The sequence below is a fragment of the Ylistrum balloti genome, unplaced genomic scaffold (genome assembly GCF_031769215.1).
Source record: "Ylistrum balloti isolate Yb309-2 unplaced genomic scaffold, AGI_CSIRO_Ybal_v1 Utg369688, whole genome shotgun sequence".
NCBI lineage: Eukaryota > Metazoa > Mollusca > Bivalvia > Pectinida > Pectinidae > Ylistrum > Ylistrum balloti.
Window position 1 is genome coordinate 86,650 of NW_026781925.1, and position 18,065 is coordinate 104,714.

Here is an 18,065-nt window from a genome sequence, read left to right on the forward strand (position 1 = left end):
AATGTAGCAGCCCGAGTAGAAAGCTAAATGCTTAATGAAGACAACAAATGGTAAAAGTCGTCAAACTGAAGTTGATAACCAACATATGTCAATCACAGCATATTCTCACCTCTTCCTTCTGGCCACCTGACTTCCCCCTCTCCTTTCCCATTCCCTCATTTTCTCAGCTCTTCTGAACAGACGATAAGCTGACTTTTACCTTTAAATGTTTTTAAGGTGTTAAAACAAACAATACTCTTTTTTTTTTTTTTTTATTTTAATATATATATATATCAACAATGGAGCAATCAAGATGATGTTTGAGGATTACATGTTATGGTTGACTTGTTTTGAATTCCTCCAATAAATGAAATTGAAATGTTTGTGTCATATGATACAATGAAAATGAAAAACAACACATAAATAACTCATAGTCTAGAGGATAAGGTTCTGCTGCACTTATATAAACCTTGACTTCTTGCTAATGGAATCATAATAGGTATGACTTTATGTATCAAATTTACCTATTTTTTTTTTTTTTTTTTTTTCGTTACATCAAACATTAAACCAGTTGTATCTTAGTTTTATTTAGCCATATTCTTTAGTCCTCCGATCATATTTAATTCTAATTTACTCGTTTGCTCTGGTCAGAAAATGGAAGGTACTAAACTTTACTGTCTGTAAAACATTTCACTCAGAGAAAGTTAAAGAAAGTTAAATGACATAACAATTAAAAATGATGTTGGGATCATTCTCAATTGAAATCATGTCATATTTAGCATAATTAAAAACAATTTGGAGAATTTCTTTTAATTCCATTTCCAACTGGTCCTTTTTATTCACAATATCAGACATAAAGGCCCAGATTGAAAGGACTTCTTGATGAAAAGTAATAAAATACTAAACCATCATGTTTTCAACTTCCTGTTGTTAGTAAATCTGTGTATGGTACTTCTTATCTGAGGTCATGTTTCTTTCAAAAAATAAAAATTTTCTTTTTTTTTTCACAGTTAACTTAAAGAAAAATAAAATAAAACAATCATTACACCAAAATCAAGATTTATCAACGATGATTAATCATTCTGGATAAAAGTTGTAATAACTTAAACATCACATCCTATACAATGCTTCTCAAATACATATTTGAATTCAATGAGATTAATACATTTCATAAACACATGCACACAAAATTCAACAAGAGAGTTTATAAAATGCTTTAAACATCACACTCAAAAAATTCCTGTGTCTGAAACATATGGAATGAAAGTGTCATTTGTCTACATGGGCATTTCAAATTTCACATCCTGTATGTTTTTTTTGCAAATTTAAACTATAAAAAATGGATTCCAATATGCAACCATCAGAATGACTATCTTATGGGGAAAAAAAGTGTCTAACTAGCCATGTTAAAATAAATATTTGCCACTTAACCTGTAAACCACTGGACATCTTTAATGTATACCAGTTTTGTTACTTTTCTTCAAGCACAAAATAAACATGTCTTAGTCTAACAAATATCTGCGAGATCTTTGAAATTGTAATTAATTCTCCTTATGAATTAACACAATAGATATCAGTGTTTTATGAATTAACACAATAGATATCAGTGTTTTATGAATTAACACAATAGATATCTGTGTTTTATGAATTAACACAATAGATATCAGTGTTTGATGAATTAACACAATAGATATCTGTGTTTTATGAATTAACACAATAGATATCAGTGTTTGATGAATTAACACAATAGATATCAGTGTTTTATGAATTAACACAATAGATATCAGTGTTTGATGAATTAACACAATAGACATCAGTCTTTGATGAATTAACACAATAGATATCAGTGTTTGATGAATTAACACAATAGACATCAGTCTTTGATGAATTAACACAATAGATATCAGTGTTTGATGAATTAACACAATAGATATCAGTGTTTGATGAATTAACACAATAGACATCAGTGTTTGATGAATTAACACAATAGATATCTGTGTTTTATGAATTAACACAATAGATATCAGTGTTTTATGAATTAACACAATAGATATCTGTGTTTTATCAATTAACACAATAGATATCTGTGTTTTATGAATTAACACAATAGATATCAGTGTTTTATGAATTTACACAATAGATATCAGTGTTTGATGAATTAACACAATAGACATCAGTGATCTACAGCAACATGCCTGATTGATAAAATATACAGGAAATAAATGATGCACTACAAATGAACTACAGGTAACAAAAACACAAGGTGAACATTATATCTCCATAGTGGCTTAAGTAATAATATGTTAAAATATATCTTTATGTATCCTGAAAGAAATTAGCACTTTCATCTAAGTAAATGACCACCTGTACACAGTATGCCCACATCTTTCTATAATTCTCTGTACACAGTATGCCCACATCTTTCTATAATTCTCTGTACACAGTATGCCCACATCTTTCTATAATTCTCTGTACACAGTATGCCCACATCTTTCTATAAATAATTTCATGGACACTGCATGCCAACATCTTTCTATGACCACCTGTACAAGGAGTTGTGCTTTGAATTTTTAAACACATTGTTACTTGAGACACCATGGAGATATAACTAATGACCTAGAAAACAAACAAAATGGTGAACATCAAACTTATCTGTCCCAGATCAAAGTATCTACTGAAATAATCTGAAAAACTGGAGGGCTGGGTAAGGGAGGGGTGTTCAGGAGAGAACACACTAAAAAAAAACCAAACTTTTTCTATATTTGAATATTAAGCAATGTCCATTAATAACCCTTTAAAAGCAATCTAATACTACTGTATATATTTTGTACCTCCATTTTTTTTCTTTTTCTATGAAGACACTCATATTTCAGTATCAAGCATTGTACAAAGCAAATTCCTGAGATTAATTTGTAAAGTATAAATCACTTGTAAATGCCAACAAATGGAACAGTCATCAGACAAAGGAGAGGCTTGACCACTAGGTGAGATAAGACAGTCAATTAACGACTGAAAGCAAGCAGGAAGTAGCAGTACAATCAAGCTATGTACATTATATCTCTGTTCCCTCAAAAGTTTCTATCTTTTTACTTCCCCCATTTCAGTTTTCATTTTTTGGACAAAATCTCCTTCATAATTTGTATTCTAATATGTAGTAAAATTTAAAATTGAATTTATTATAAACTGTTGAGTGAAAAGCCCTAATCAAACACTGAATAATACAGAATATACAGGCCATGGTGGTTAAAACATTTTATCTTTTGTTCATTTTTGTTTGATGGATCACAGGATAAAATCTACATTCTTATATCAACTGCATTCTTTGGTAAAAAAGTTAATCAAAACCCCTATACTAAAGACATAGTAGTGAAAATTAGACATCCAACCACCATTAAATACCATCAGTAGCTTTTTATCTCCAACAATGATTTATATGACAGCAAGCTTTCGGAAAAGAATGTGTACATCGAAAACTTTATTCTATTCCTGCAAGCTATTTGTTTCTTGTCTTTATAAATGTTGACCTAATGAAGTAAATGAGTGTAACAGCTTCTACAATCCTCTGATCTGTAATTACTTCACATAACTTGGATCAACAATAGAAAATGTGAGATTAGATAATCACATAACACTTTAAGAAATAGTACTAATAAATGATAATCTAAATTGTAAATAGGAACAGACAGAGACAACACTATACATTTACTGACAGCAATGAGAAAATCTGTGTCTACTTGTATTATAAAGTGTGCATACACATGTGTAAACATTTATTACCTTATAGTATGTGAAAATGAAATTTGATACAAAACATTTCTTAAGAAAAGATTACAATATTTATCCAAGAATGGACCCTCCAAATAAGCCCAACCATATCTATTGCTGTTCTGTAGCATTACCAACCAACGCTATTTCAATGTCCTGTAATAAGCCCACCCCATGATAATATTGCAAGATAAATATATATAGTACTGTAAACAAACTTATTTTGGTGCAATCAATTTTTTTTAGCACAGTATCAGTTTTGAACAAATAAGTGAAGTGATTACTATACTGACTGTATACAGAAGCTGCAATGAGCAGGATAATATTTCAGCGCTGTATCTATGGCACGAAATACCAAAATATGAATACCACTAAAACATGTTTGTTTACAGTATGCTGTACACTACATTTTTATCATTTATTTGTTTAATAATTTATCCAATTCATTTTAATGCAAAAAAAAAAAAAGACAGACAATAATTAAAAGATTAGAGTGTCTGTACATCTATGTATATATGTACTCTTGTATTGATGTAAGTGAAAATATGAAATTTTATACCTATAAAACACTTTGGGAAAAAAAGACATTGTTAACCATATCTTTTGATATTAGCATAAAGTTGTTGAGATACATAAAATTTCACCATGAATATGTAAAGTTGTACCATCTAAATCTTTTTAATGTGAACTATCTTACAATTACAATATCTAAAAATACTGAAAGAGGAATCACATCTTCATGAGAGTAAGAAAACGAAGTGTAGGACAGGCCTAACAGTGCAAAGTTCTATTAAATATATGCACATTAAAACATTTACGATAACAGATTATGTGATGACTTGTTATGTTTAACAAAAGGGGGTTTACATTTGACGAGCATTATTATAAACATGTATTCATTTACAGAGAAAAAAAGAAAACGTCTACTGACAGGGAAATTTAAGGAGAAAAGAAATCAACTTATATTATGATAATATCACCAAGCTACCTGGCGTGATATTAACAGAAATATTTGATGACTTAATATCAATTTCTCAATCTTCCAAAAGTTAAGAAAAATGCAAAGAGTAATTAAAAAAATAAACAAACACAGCTGAATGTGTTATTGTTGTAATTTTCTAAAGACCAACAGAAAACCTACGGTAGGCATACTATCTCATATGAATTAGTCTTTTTTGCAAAAGAAATGAATCTACAAAACATTTTATATAAAGGACTTCTCAGTGAATTTGCACATGATAAACAAGTACAGTAAATGTACTTAGTAAACATATATTTTATATATAAAATGTCTATAGTAGCACTCTATGTGCTGAAAATTCTATTTCAAACATGTTATGGGCAGTTTTTCCTTCAACCAAGTTTGTAGGAGAGAAAATAGCACAGATAATGACATCTACATATATACACAAATTGAAATTCTTTTCACCAACAACAAATTTAAATAATGGAAATCAGTGTCTCAACTGTTTTGATAGATTTTTTTTATCAGAAGTATGTTGCAAATACTATAATAGTAAATGGCAGTGATAGTGAAGTCTTTTATTCTGGCAATCAGTTTTTCAACTTAAGTATTTCAACTTCTTTCCTTGAGTACGACATAAGTGAAGATATGTTTTGGATTTTAAGAAATTGTGTCATGTAAGAATTGAAGAAAGATTTAAAAAATCTGGCTATCAAATATTTCAAAAAAGAAAAGAATTGGAGGAAAGTCTGCAATATCTTGTGACGCCAAACTTCAATTAGCTAGATCTTTCTGTAAGAAATATATCAGAATTTATATTTCTAAAGGCATGCATGCTTTATCTATTTATTGCTATTTTCATTATTTAGAAATCATTAAATCATCAAACAAAACATAGGACACCATCAATTTTTTCAGATACCAAAAGCAAAATAGAGAATACACTGCCTGGAACAAGAAATGAATGATAACTGAAAATGAAAAAAATGTCAATTTTGTTGTAAATAACTTATATAATTCCAGTCCTCCTACAATATCTGATTTTTTTTCAGTGGCACAAAGGAGTGTTTTCTAAATCATTCTAACACTGGTATTGCCATCCTCGATACTCCGGGCGTTACAATCGCTTTCACTCTCTGCACCCCTGGAACATGTCATTACTAAATTGAAGGTACAATATAAGTAATTTGATTGGTTCCAGGAAAAAAACCTGATCAATCACATACTGATTAGATTAAGTCCTTTTAAAGATTACAGAGGAGTGACACCGAGCTTCAAATCCTTTACAATAATGCCGCTATGCAACCTAAAGATCCGTTTGATGTAAATCAAAGGAGTAAACTCGTCTTTTCATCTTGTCCACAAGGTGTCACACATGGAACTTTCAATTTTGCCATGACAAGTTCCAGGGGTGTAGAGAGCAAAAGTGATCATAACTCCGGGAGTACTGAGGATGTGGTATCGCTGATAAGCTGCTCTGTAGAGGTTATTCAAGTGAACATCATAAAAGGAACATGCACACAAAAATGAAAAATATGCAACATTCATTCAATACTGTAGATTGTAGGTAACCACATGCTCAGATCTGCATATATATATCGTAGTTTACTCCACTCAAGCTCAAGCATAACACTGATCTCCAGCACTTCTTTCATACAGCTTGTATACCATCTTCAAATTGAGGAGGCCTATTTCTGATCAACATCTAAATCTCAAACTTCTTGGTAGAGCCCTACTCTCTAATTGCTAAACAGAAATAGGCTTTCAATGTTCAAATTCCATTTTGACCATCCTGGTCCAGTGCTTTCAAATGATATAGTATCCAATTAAAATAAAGGAACCTCATTAGTTATCATACATTCACATTTTGTAAATACACATTTCCTTCACATTTCTTTTAATCACACCAGAAAATCAAAGCTAGTATTTTCCTAATTAAATGCTATGCAAGACACCAGAGTGAAAAAATCTACTTGCAATTATTTTTGTAATAATTTAATTGCTTCAAAAATCCTGAGACGCGAGGCATGAACAGCAGGCGTTGATTCCTCCTAATGATTGTTGCACATCAAACATATCTTCCTAAGTCTGGGTAGGTGGTGACACTTTCCCGTGGTGATGATTCAACTCAGGCTCAAGTCATGTTCATATCAATGGTTAGAAAAAAATCTGTAAGATAAAAAACATCAATAACATCTAAATTATATGTCCTGCTGTTTTTTTATCTGTTTTATGTTTAATTCTGTTGTCAAAGTAATATAACACCACTAGCTTTAAATAGTCTAATGAACTAGAAGTTCTTATAACACAACCAGTAGAAGATTAGAGTGTGACGTTTCGATGACTACACGGTAACCTTCATCTTATAACATAACCAGTAGAAGATTAGAGTGTGATGTTTCGATGACTACACGGTCACCTTCATCTGATAACACAACCAGTAGAAGATTAGAGTGTGACATTTCGATGACTACACGGTAACCTTCATCTTATGTCAAAACCAGTAGAAGATTAGAGTGTGACGTTTTAATGACTACACGGTCACCTTCATCTTATAACACAACCAGTAGAAGATTAGAGTGTGACATTTTAATGACTACACGGTCACCTTCATCTTATGTCAAAACCAGTAGAAGATTAGAGTGTGATGTTTCGATGACTACACAGTCACCTTCATCTTATAACACAACCAGTAGAAGGTTAGAGTGTGATGTTTTAATGACTACACGGTCACCTACATCTTATAACACAACCAGTAGAAGATTAGAGTGACGTTATAATACAACCAGTGGAAGATTAGAGTGTGACGTTTTAATGACTACACGGTCACCTTCATCTTATAACACAACCAGTAGAAGATTAGAGTGTGATGTTTCGATGACTACACAGTCACCTTCATCTTATAACACAACCAGACAACACAGTCACCTTCATCTTATAACACAATCAGTATAAGATTTGAGTGTGATATTGACTACACGGTCACCTTCATCTTATAACACAATCAGTAGAAGATTAGAGTGTGACTTTTCAGTTGATAAAGACATGAAATTACAAAACCTATAGAAAGATTACATGAACATGTAAAATCTAACAGTATATGAAATATTATCCATTATTTTCCTCACAAATTACCAATGCTTCAATGTTCTTACCGGAAACATTCTCTATCACAAATCGTCTTGGCTTTTCCTCACACATTGCGTTATTCTTCTTCTAAATTCTGCTGGTTCTTCTCGCCACATTTTCTGAAAGGATCAGCAAAACATTGTATCATAACAAAGACGAAAACGATTCTTAAAATTATAGCCTATCCTTCATTATCATAGCTTAGTATAGTCTATATTTATGGGATGATGTTGGAAATTTTGTGATGGAACAAAAGCAAAAAAAAAAGAACAACACATTTTTCAAAGTCATTTCACATGCATACATAAGAAACAACACACCTAAATGACACTTTAATAAACAATTCTAAACCTTCTGTAATACTTTGTATTATAATCTATCTTTTATCATATGAAAGACTAGGCCTTTCTTTCTACAACTGCAAGAAAGTGAACACATTCACATATTCTTCAATATTGATATAAACACTGTATTCCTGGAGTTATGCTTAGGGCATTGTCTTAACATATATACAAACGCAAACATGTATATAATCATATACCTGAAATAACATAGATATTTCATCAGTGATGTGTAAGCCTTAATCTGGAGTTTGATTAAGTAAACTGAAAGCACTTATTATTGAATCTGAGTTTAACAATTGAAATATAAAATCACATTATCAAAATAAAATACTAGTATAAACATTTCAGTTTATATCATTTTCTTATTTGTTTTATTCTCATTCAAAAATGTACATAAATGAAATAAGAGTTCCACTTACAGCAGCATCTACATTAGCTGGTGATTCATCATTTGGGTCAGCTAACATTGAGATAACACTAAGTAAAATTGTCTCTACAGTATGCACAGGTAACCATCTTTCTGCTGCCGTTTCATATCCATATTTATCATCTCCAGGCTCATGCAGAATAGAAATACACACATTTCCATCTTCTCCAACTGCAATAAATCAACCAAATTTGCAATATCTTACATCAAATCAAAACTAAGAAATGCATACAAATCACAAAAAAAAGTTTCATGTTTAATATCCACTAAGGAGAATTAATAATGTAAGTTTTTGCTAAATAATTCAACATTGCAATGAGATTTCCCGTTGTTATCTTCAACTTACTATTTGGATGCCACATCCGTGACTGGAAAATCATCTTTGGAGGTTTCTGAGGATATTCTTTAGGGAAAATGAGGTGTGCCTTAAAGTATCCCCCTTCACTGTAAAACAGAAAATTGTGGTATATCATATAAATATAGTTAAATGATCTATAAGACTACAACACTAAGAGCAGCAGAATACAAAGACTGTGTACAAGTTAATGGTGTATGTCAGTGTGGCTTGTTGTTAACTAATTCAGTCTACCATTCACCTGGCAGAACATGCATATTTAGTTCAGCTAGCAGAGCTGTGGATTATCAAGCAAGAGACCCGGGTTTTGATTGCTGAAGTAATTCATAATTATCTATTTAATCAAAGACAATCAAATTAATCAGATATATTGCATTTGGGGTACATTATTGTTGTTTTTCTTTGGATATAAATTAAAAAATTCATTCAATTATATGTAATTATGTAGAAAGGAGTGCTAGAACATATAAAACTTACTATGGAGTATCATGTGGGCCATATATATAATTATGTAGAGTGTGAGAACATATAAACTTACTATGGAGTATCATGTGGGCCATATATATAATTATGTAGAGTGTAAGAACATATAAACTTACTATGGAGTATCAAGTGGGCCATATATATAATTATGTAGAGTGTGAGAACATATAAACTTACTATGGAGTATCCTGTGGCCCATATATATAATTATGTAGAGTGTGAGAACATATGAACTTACTATGGAGTATCCTGTGGGCCATATATATAATTATGTAAAGTGTGAGAACATATAAACTTACTATGGATTATCCTGTGGCCCATATATATAATTATGTAAAGTGTGAGAACATATAAACTTACTATGGAGTATCCTGTGGGCCATATATATAATTATGTAAAGTGTGAGAACATATAAACTTACTATGGAGTATCCTATGGGCCATATATATAATTATGTAAAGTGTGAGAACATATAAACTTACTATGGATTATCCTGTGGGCCATATATATAATTATGTAAAGTGTGAGAACATATAAACTTACTATGGATTATCCTGTGGGCCATATATATAATTATGTAAAGTGTGAGAACATATTAACTTACTATGGAGTATCCTGTGGGCCATATATATAATTATGTAAAGTGTGAGAACATATAAACTTACTATGGATTATCCTGTGGGCCATATATATAATTATGTACAGTAGAGTGTGAGAACATATGAACTTACTATGGAGTATCCTGTGGGCCGTATATCATGACCTCCCATTTGAAGATATCATCATCGTCAATCAAACCCGCTGAGAATCCCTCCACAGGATTTTTGTTTAACTCTGTAAAAGGAACACAACTGATTTAAATACATGTTCAAGTGACATTTCGACATTTTTGCAAATAGTCCATGTTTTCTCATTTATTTTTATCAAATCAACAGTAAAATTGAACTTTTATAAGCCATAAAGGGTCTACAGAATTTCAACCATAATATGAAATGTGACATATATAAGGCATAAAGGGTCTACAGAATTTCAACCATAATATGAAATGTGACATATATAAGGCATAAAGGGTCTACAGAATTTCAACCATAATATGAAATGTGACATATATAAGGCATAACATGCATAATTGCACAGATATAAATTACCATTTATGAATTCAATTAGAACAAACACATTTTTCAGTGACACTTGACATGATTCTAGGAGTATATGTCCATGGTTAAAAAAATAAAGATAACAAAACCTTTTGAGATAAAGGCAGGATCTTATCATTGAAAGCTTTAGCAAACAAAAATTAGAACTTCAAGATATGTTTAAAAATATCTCACATGAAATGAAAGCAAATTTGAAATATTTTTTTGATCACATAACTTAGAAAAGTTGCATTTTGATTGGTTTTAAAGAGGAAATTTGAATGAAAATTGAATAACATCAACTAACAGGAGAGAAGTTTATTTTATTACAATGTATGATTTTTAACTGAAATGTCTATCAGTTATTCAGAAGAGGATATTTTCAAGTTTTAACAACTTATATATCATTAAACGTTAGAATCCATGTGTCACGATCACCTGTAGATTTTCAATATATTCTTTTGTATACCACGTGTGTTTGTTTATATTTCGTATATCACATGGTCCGTCACAGGTAAGTATAGGTAAGGTAAGGCGAGATTTGGACGTGCGCGACAGCGGTGGGAGGCTACGGGTAAGCGAGGTACAATGGTGATGTTGTGATAGACACCTGTAGCAGAGGAATCTCATACATGGATATATATACAGGCATGGAATACAGACCATGGTAAGTTACTAATACTTTCCTTATATTTCTGTTCATTAATCTTATTTCTTATTGTCTTTATACAAGTTCAATTACATTTATTTTGATTATATTGAAGTGCGGTCCAATCAAGCGTGACGATTGATTAGGTGTAGTGTACGATTGTGTAAAGTTACATTTTGTTGTTTGTATTTGGTCATTTTAATTATGTATAACTGTAATAGAACGTGGGTATATCATGTCATGAACCTTGTATTTATAGTGTAATTGATGATCACTTATTAATGTGTTATTTTAACGTCAAATTAAGATAGTGATTTTGACCGTTGTTTAAAACTACGGAAGCCTTGAGATGCCATATAGTGTTATTAGTCGTAAGGAAGTTTTATGTCTAATTGGACCGACACGCTGGTAAAGTTTCAGTTTATAGATAGTTATATAGTATGTAGGGAATAGGAATGTTAATTTGTGTTTAAATGTGAGTAATATATTGTATTGCCGTATACAGTCTATAATGTGAAAATTAATGTATAGAAGCCGTGAGCATGCATGCATGCATGGTTGGTATGTAAATGTTATGTTTGTGTCTGTTTTAAAGCTCTCCATGATGAGTTGAGTCAACTCCAGACAGGACCTAGCGAGGCTGTGTACTTCGGCAGCAGGACCAGTTTATGGCATTGGTCATTTGGTCAGCCACAGGGAGTTTCATGTCGCCGTATTTCAGGCAGGTCAGAGTGACGTTCCTTCATGATTCGGAACGGCCGTCTTACGCCTTGGACGACCCAGTGATATATGTGTAAACGCTTTAGACCTCCACACATAGAGGTGCAGTTGCGTCCATACATGTCTTTGTACAAGGCAATTTACTTGTAAGACCTGTCGACAGGAAGGTACACTTTGTGTATTCTGGGAGGAACACTTTCTATGGTTCTCTGAGGTGATTACTATGCGGGATTCGCCCTCGTGAGTATCGGAAGCTGTACTGAGCTGTGCTGTGTTGGGATGTTTCCATGCATGGCCATAGACTTTATGAACTTAATTTGTTTTGTTATCTAGTAAAGTGAATGTGTGGTTTGAGTATGTCATCTTGTGTATTGTATATAAGCCATTGTGTGTCCAATAAATCGTATATTTTGTATATGTAGTTGGTTTGTTCTTTTTTTTCCGAACATCTAAATCTGACACTTGTCCCACGTTACACCATGTTCTCCTTTATAGTGCGAGTAGCTTTTAAACTATTTTTTATACATGTAACTAACTATTTAGTAAAAATGAACCAAGTACTCTGTTCTCCTGCCTTTCAACAAGCACATGGTTTGCCTGTAATATTGTCTTAATTCTTTAATGATTTTTTTCTAAAACACATTTAAATACTGACTTTAAAAAGCAATCATTCAGGTTGTAATACATAACAAGAATGTCACAGACAAGAAGAGCTGGTCAGAACTGAGAGCTAATAGTTTTTAAGAATTTGTGAAGGAGGGAGTAGTGTAGAAGTTGAGAGTACAGATTGCTGTACTAGCCTTGGCTAGTGGGAAGTTCCCTTTAAATGAGTAGAATAGAGTGTCCTTTTACATGTGTAGAATCTGGTCTACATCATCCTACTTTTCTCTTTATTGTTTTTTATTTCACCAATGACCGACTTATGGCTGCATGGCAAAAGATAAATTTGATGTGACTAAATGACGAAAAAATGAAATGAGAGAAAATAACACTTTTGCAAATGATATCTAAAGGCAGTTAATCTATATCAGTACTTTTTTTAGTTTTAATTTTAACTTTCAATCTTGAGCTCTTTTCGGGTTTTTTTGAGCATTTTTTTAAATTCTTTTTATTTAAAACAGTTTGTCCAAGCAGGGACATATCATACAGAGGGATAAGTAACTAGACCCAGTGGTGACTTCTCTGTTATTAACTTTTGTGTTTGTTTATTGAGCCATGAAGCTGTTAAGTCCCCTCTTCTTCTTGCCTCTATCTAATCTTATCTGTGCAGTAATAATGTAGTTAGTGTGGACTTGGCACTAACCAGTCTGATCAGAGCCATTTTGTCAGCAAGTGTTGGGACAAGCCCATCTTTGTATAAAAATGAGGCTAATAAACAAAAGTAAAGTATCACAAAAGTGACATCAATTAGAAAATTACTCAGCTTTTTAATGCCATCTATTCAAAGATGAATCTTCTCCACATTTCTGGCAACATGCGGTATACAATATAGGGTGGTATTTCAGTTGTGAATAGCTTAAACATGTATTTCGTTTTATGCATATCAAAAGTTAACAGAAATTTGTCGTAACAGTTAGCACAACCAATTTGAAGATGAGTAAGCTTTCCAATACTGTTGATTTTGAAAAGATTAGATATATATACTTTTGGAGAAAAATGGTTTATAAAACCAGCAAAGCTAGTTAATTTTGCTACAGCATTACAAAGAGATAAAGGCTGTTTCTCATCCCTCTGTATATACTCCCTGGACAAAGTTAACTACAAGTAACAATAACAGTTGAAAAAAAATAGTTTAATTAAATTTTAAAACTTAATCCATCCATGGGATTTACGTCAATTCTTATTAAAAAGAATAATGATGAGAAAATGAAACATGACTGGTGAATGATGATGTCATGTCAGCAAACTGCTGAATAGGAAGCCTCAATTTACCCCGTACCATTCTTCTAATATTGTCCCAACTTTAACGTTAAAATCTGTCCTTCACAATAGAGTATTTGGGAAGTGAATCGAAAGACTACCTCGGTTGCCAAGTTTCCCATCGTCTTGGTGTAATACGAATAACATCATGTGTGCGTCTTGTGTAATGATAATGCGCATTAACACTAAATGTCTTTTTTTTCCTTCAGCACTGATCATGACCGAGGTGAATCATAGACTTTTAGCTCGTGGTTATAAGTTTCCGATACTAAATAAAGTTGACGTAAATAAATAAATTACAAAGAAAAAACTCCTGTCAACTAATGATTACACATCAATCGCACTGTTAGTGAAATAAAGAAAATAAATACTAACAGGTATATAAACTCTAAATCCTCACACTAAGAAAACAGTAAACAGTTGTCAGTCACGTCTGCTCGCACATTTTATACGCTATTGTTCCTCTTTTTGCCAGTGTAATGTCGTATTCGACGGCATGCTATGTCCAACTTGACCGGAATAAAACGATTAAGTGAAACTTTTAGAAAAATATAGACTACTATCTTACCAGCAAGTTGTCTTCGGAGTAAAATAGTTGCCTGATCGTTGGCCATAAGAAGAAATATCCCTTGTCACCCAGTGGAGATGGTGAAGATGGCTGGAAATGACTTACACGCAAGCGCAGTTACCGAAAACTCAGCTGAGCGACACGGGGAGATAACCCAATGAAAACAAATAGTCAAAAGGCATAAAGGGCGTGATGGTTATCAACATAAATTATGTGGCGTTTGTTTGAGTTACCTCCTCGTTTAGAACATCAAATTTTAAATGATCTGTAATTTCATCAAAATTGTTAATAACAGCAATAACTTTTACTATTATAGACATGATTATGTATATGTTCGTTCGTGAAAAGCAATGTTGCTTTTAACCGTAGAAAATCCATATGTATTATTGTTTAACGTTAACATGTACTTAAAACAATATATATCATAAAAGTGCTGATTTTTTATCGAGATAAATATATCTATATTTATCCAAGACATAGCTTTTGATAATAAGTGTAGTTCATGTGATACTATATCATTTACTTAGATTCAGTCCGCTGAACCTTGGCTGTAAGCTATATCTACATATAGTGTAGTATTTATCTTCTTTTTAATGACAATACATACGGAACCTTGTGTCATTAAACGAATATTCACACCTTCATTAACGTGCTTGCCATCAAATTGATGTTTATACTGCGACTTGAACAGATTGATAAAATATAAAAGTGTACCAAACTATAAATAATAATAATATGAAATAGATAGTGTTAAAAAAAAACCAAAGGTATTTCACATTACTATATACGATGATGTCCCTGAGCTTGTATGCTTAAATTTATTTAGAGACTCTGCAGATAAATAAAAAGAAGATCCAGAGTGGTATGGTATAAACAAACTTTAATCTGTATCTGATGTAATCTATTTTGGTTTGGAATAATAAAGTTATAATGACGGGGTAGAATCGGTAGAAGTGACTTGAAGTTTCATGTACGACTGCGAGTCTACAGTGATTAAGTAGACTGTGTATCTATTACAGCATGGTTATTCTCATGGTGTTTCTATATACATACATACAATATCAAGTCAAATTTTACTCAAAGCTGAAATACGTATAAAAACCATTAACACAAGTAGACAGGTTCTAACAAGTCACACCATAATACATAATTCACAATATGTGTAACGATAGGACAAAGAAAAGGGGGCGCATTGGTAGCCCTAACTATTGGTATAGAGGGTGTGTAATTCGAGACCCCAAATGGAGGAGGACTGACTTCCTCGAGTACACTGGCGGGCGTGTTTGGCTGGTCGTCAAATGTACTGGGATGTTAATGTGTTGGCATATCGGTGGTGCGGGCCAATCGACTCAAACTCTGACCAAACTGACGAACTTCGTCGAAGACACTCTGCATTCACATGCGTCTCATCCGTTTCAGAGGGTGGGCCGGCCAAGATGAACATCGCTGATATAAGTTCTGTATTTCCTGTCAGGTGTTCCTATCCCATATGGGGAAGGGGGGGGGGGGGGGGGGTTAGCTCGTTTGAATGGTTAATGTTGGAAATGACTTACACACCTTTGTGGTAGGTGCTGACTAATAATTAAATGCTTTGAACAACGCCTTGACCCCTACTTCAGCAAGGCGCAGTGGCTATGAGGAAAGGCTACAGATAAAAGCCGATGATGTACTAACCAAATTTAGAGAAATTGACATGTCGCGGCAGTAGTGACCTCAGGTCCATTGTCTGATGCCATTCATATGGAATTTCGCAGGTACTGACGGTTCTCTTCGTAGGCTTCGCAGGCTATTGGCACCACCAAAAGCCTTCTTATTCATCTACAAGTCATTACACCCTTTGTGGTAAAGGCGTTGCTATGGGTTGATAGAGGTATTAGTGATTGCAGAAAAAACGTTGATTGACAATGGCAGGCGTGATGTCAGGAGATTGAATCACCGCCTCTTGAAGTTACAGAAGCTACCCCTAATGGCTAGAAGGCGGCGAATACTGATCATGTAGGTTGTCTCGGAACTGGAAATACCAGCGTAGAGGCTCAAGAATGCTTAATCCGGGGACAGGAGCAGGTCTCTGCAGTAACCAGAAACCAATGCATGTTCTGGGCTAGACCTAATGAGGCATACTGGTTTACTTGTCTCGAAGTCCCACACACCATCCTCGATTTCATCGGCAAGAGTCAGTTTTTTCATAGGCGGTGGTAGAGGGTAACGTATCACATACTTTGACAGGCTACTCTTGTAGGCATGACGTTCCATCTGTGTGGTATGTTGGTGTCTGGGCATCACTGACACCAGGGAATTTAATGACTTTAATTTTTGTTTGGCTATCGAAGACACTGTGGTAGATTCAGAACCGTCCAGTTCCTGAATCACTCACCATTCACTGGTAACTCATTGGTGAGTCATTCACTAATCACAAGGCATTAATCACTACTTTTCTGGGGTTGCTTAGCAATTTATACAGACAGGAACATTCCTTTCGTGACCATTTTTGCCACAATATGAGTATCATCCAGTCTCGTGCCGTCTTATGACATTGGTCTATTAGTTTTGTTCTTTCCATATGTACTGTTTCCGATTTCACAGAATTGCAAGTAAACAAACTGAGGTATCTCTTCCCTTATAACGAGGTGAAAACTGAAAAGGATAAATAACATTGAATTTGTTGTCATATCGTTCGCATTCATATAGCCATGAATGCCACCTGAAACCAATTCATTGCTCACGTACGTCGCTAGACCATTGACCTTGGTCGAGTAGGCACCGCCTATAGAGAGGAATCTACCCAGAAACCTATATCCAACCTGTATGTTGTGTCTCAGAGTTACCCTAGGTTGAGGCCAGCATGCCTCTCCTTAGATACATTAAGCTATATGTAAATATTTCGGCTAAATATTTAGCGATTGTGCATGGTTATGTGATGCCTGATCGGGATCTCAGTCGGTCTAGAGTTTGCCATCCTCGATACTCCAGGGATTACGATCACTTTCACTCTTTGCACCCATGGGGCATGTCATGGGAAAATTGGAGGTTCCACGTGGTCATTTTACCCTCTAGATCCAAGCAAATAACTTCGCTTGTTCCTTCAATTATACCATGACATATTCCAGGGCGTGAAGAGAACGAAAGTGATTGTAACCCCTGGAGTATCGAGGATGAGTATTTACTTTCGAACCTTAGTCCTCGGGAACAAATTTCGGGGTCATGTATTCATACATCTTCATGTGCGGTATAATGGAATGTAACCGGAATTCCTTTCTCAAGGTCATACAGTGGCGACTTCTTTCACTTCTGTGTCAAATTCATTGCTTGTTGAAAATTCTTGTCTTAAGACTTTATTACCAAATATGGCTATATTATAATATTACCATGGTTTAAGAGAAGTGTCCGAAGCAAAATTTCACAATTTCAATATAGATTGTTTTCTCTCGTTTTGTAAGTTCATGTCTACATTTACCAAATTTTGCATAAACAGCTGAGGTAAAGATCCATATGAGAAAATGTAGCTGGTTTTCATCGAATGTCTCGGAAAATGATTTGGGGGTGGTTGCGCGGGGTGAGTTTTCCCACACACAATTCGCTGTATATGTATCACTCGATTACTGATAATCGAGGCATTTCTTCTTTAC

The 18,065-nt window shown here is 33.5% G+C and overlaps 1 protein-coding gene across 1 annotated transcript; it reads right to left on the bottom strand.

Moving 5' to 3' along the window:
* Positions 1 to 247: 247 nt before the first annotated feature.
* On the bottom strand, positions 248 to 14,533 carry LOC132565029 (probable ubiquitin-conjugating enzyme E2 7). Its single transcript, XM_060229635.1, has 6 exons — positions 14,440 to 14,533; positions 10,178 to 10,280; positions 8,955 to 9,052; positions 8,601 to 8,779; positions 7,864 to 7,956; positions 248 to 6,877 (listed from the first exon to the last, which is right to left on the bottom strand). Exons 1-5 carry the CDS (start codon positions 14,483 to 14,485, stop codon positions 7,879 to 7,881), a joined length of 504 nt encoding a protein of 167 aa, XP_060085618.1. The 5' UTR covers positions 14,486 to 14,533; the 3' UTR covers positions 248 to 6,877; positions 7,864 to 7,878.
* Positions 14,534 to 18,065: the final 3,532 nt, after the last annotated feature.

Excerpts from the sequence above, each read along its gene's own strand:
- LOC132565029 (XM_060229635.1), bottom strand. The coding sequence starts at position 14,485 with ATGGCCAACGATCAGGCAACTATTTTACTCCGAAGACAACTTGCTG. Across the intron at positions 8,780-8,954 it reads ACGGATGTGGCATCCAAATA|TTGGAGAAGATGGAAATGTG; the intron begins GTAAGTTGAAGA and ends GATTTATTGCAG. Across the intron at positions 7,957-8,600 it reads CAGCTAATGTAGATGCTGCT|AAAATGTGGCGAGAAGAACC; the intron begins GTAAGTGGAACT and ends TGATCCTTTCAG.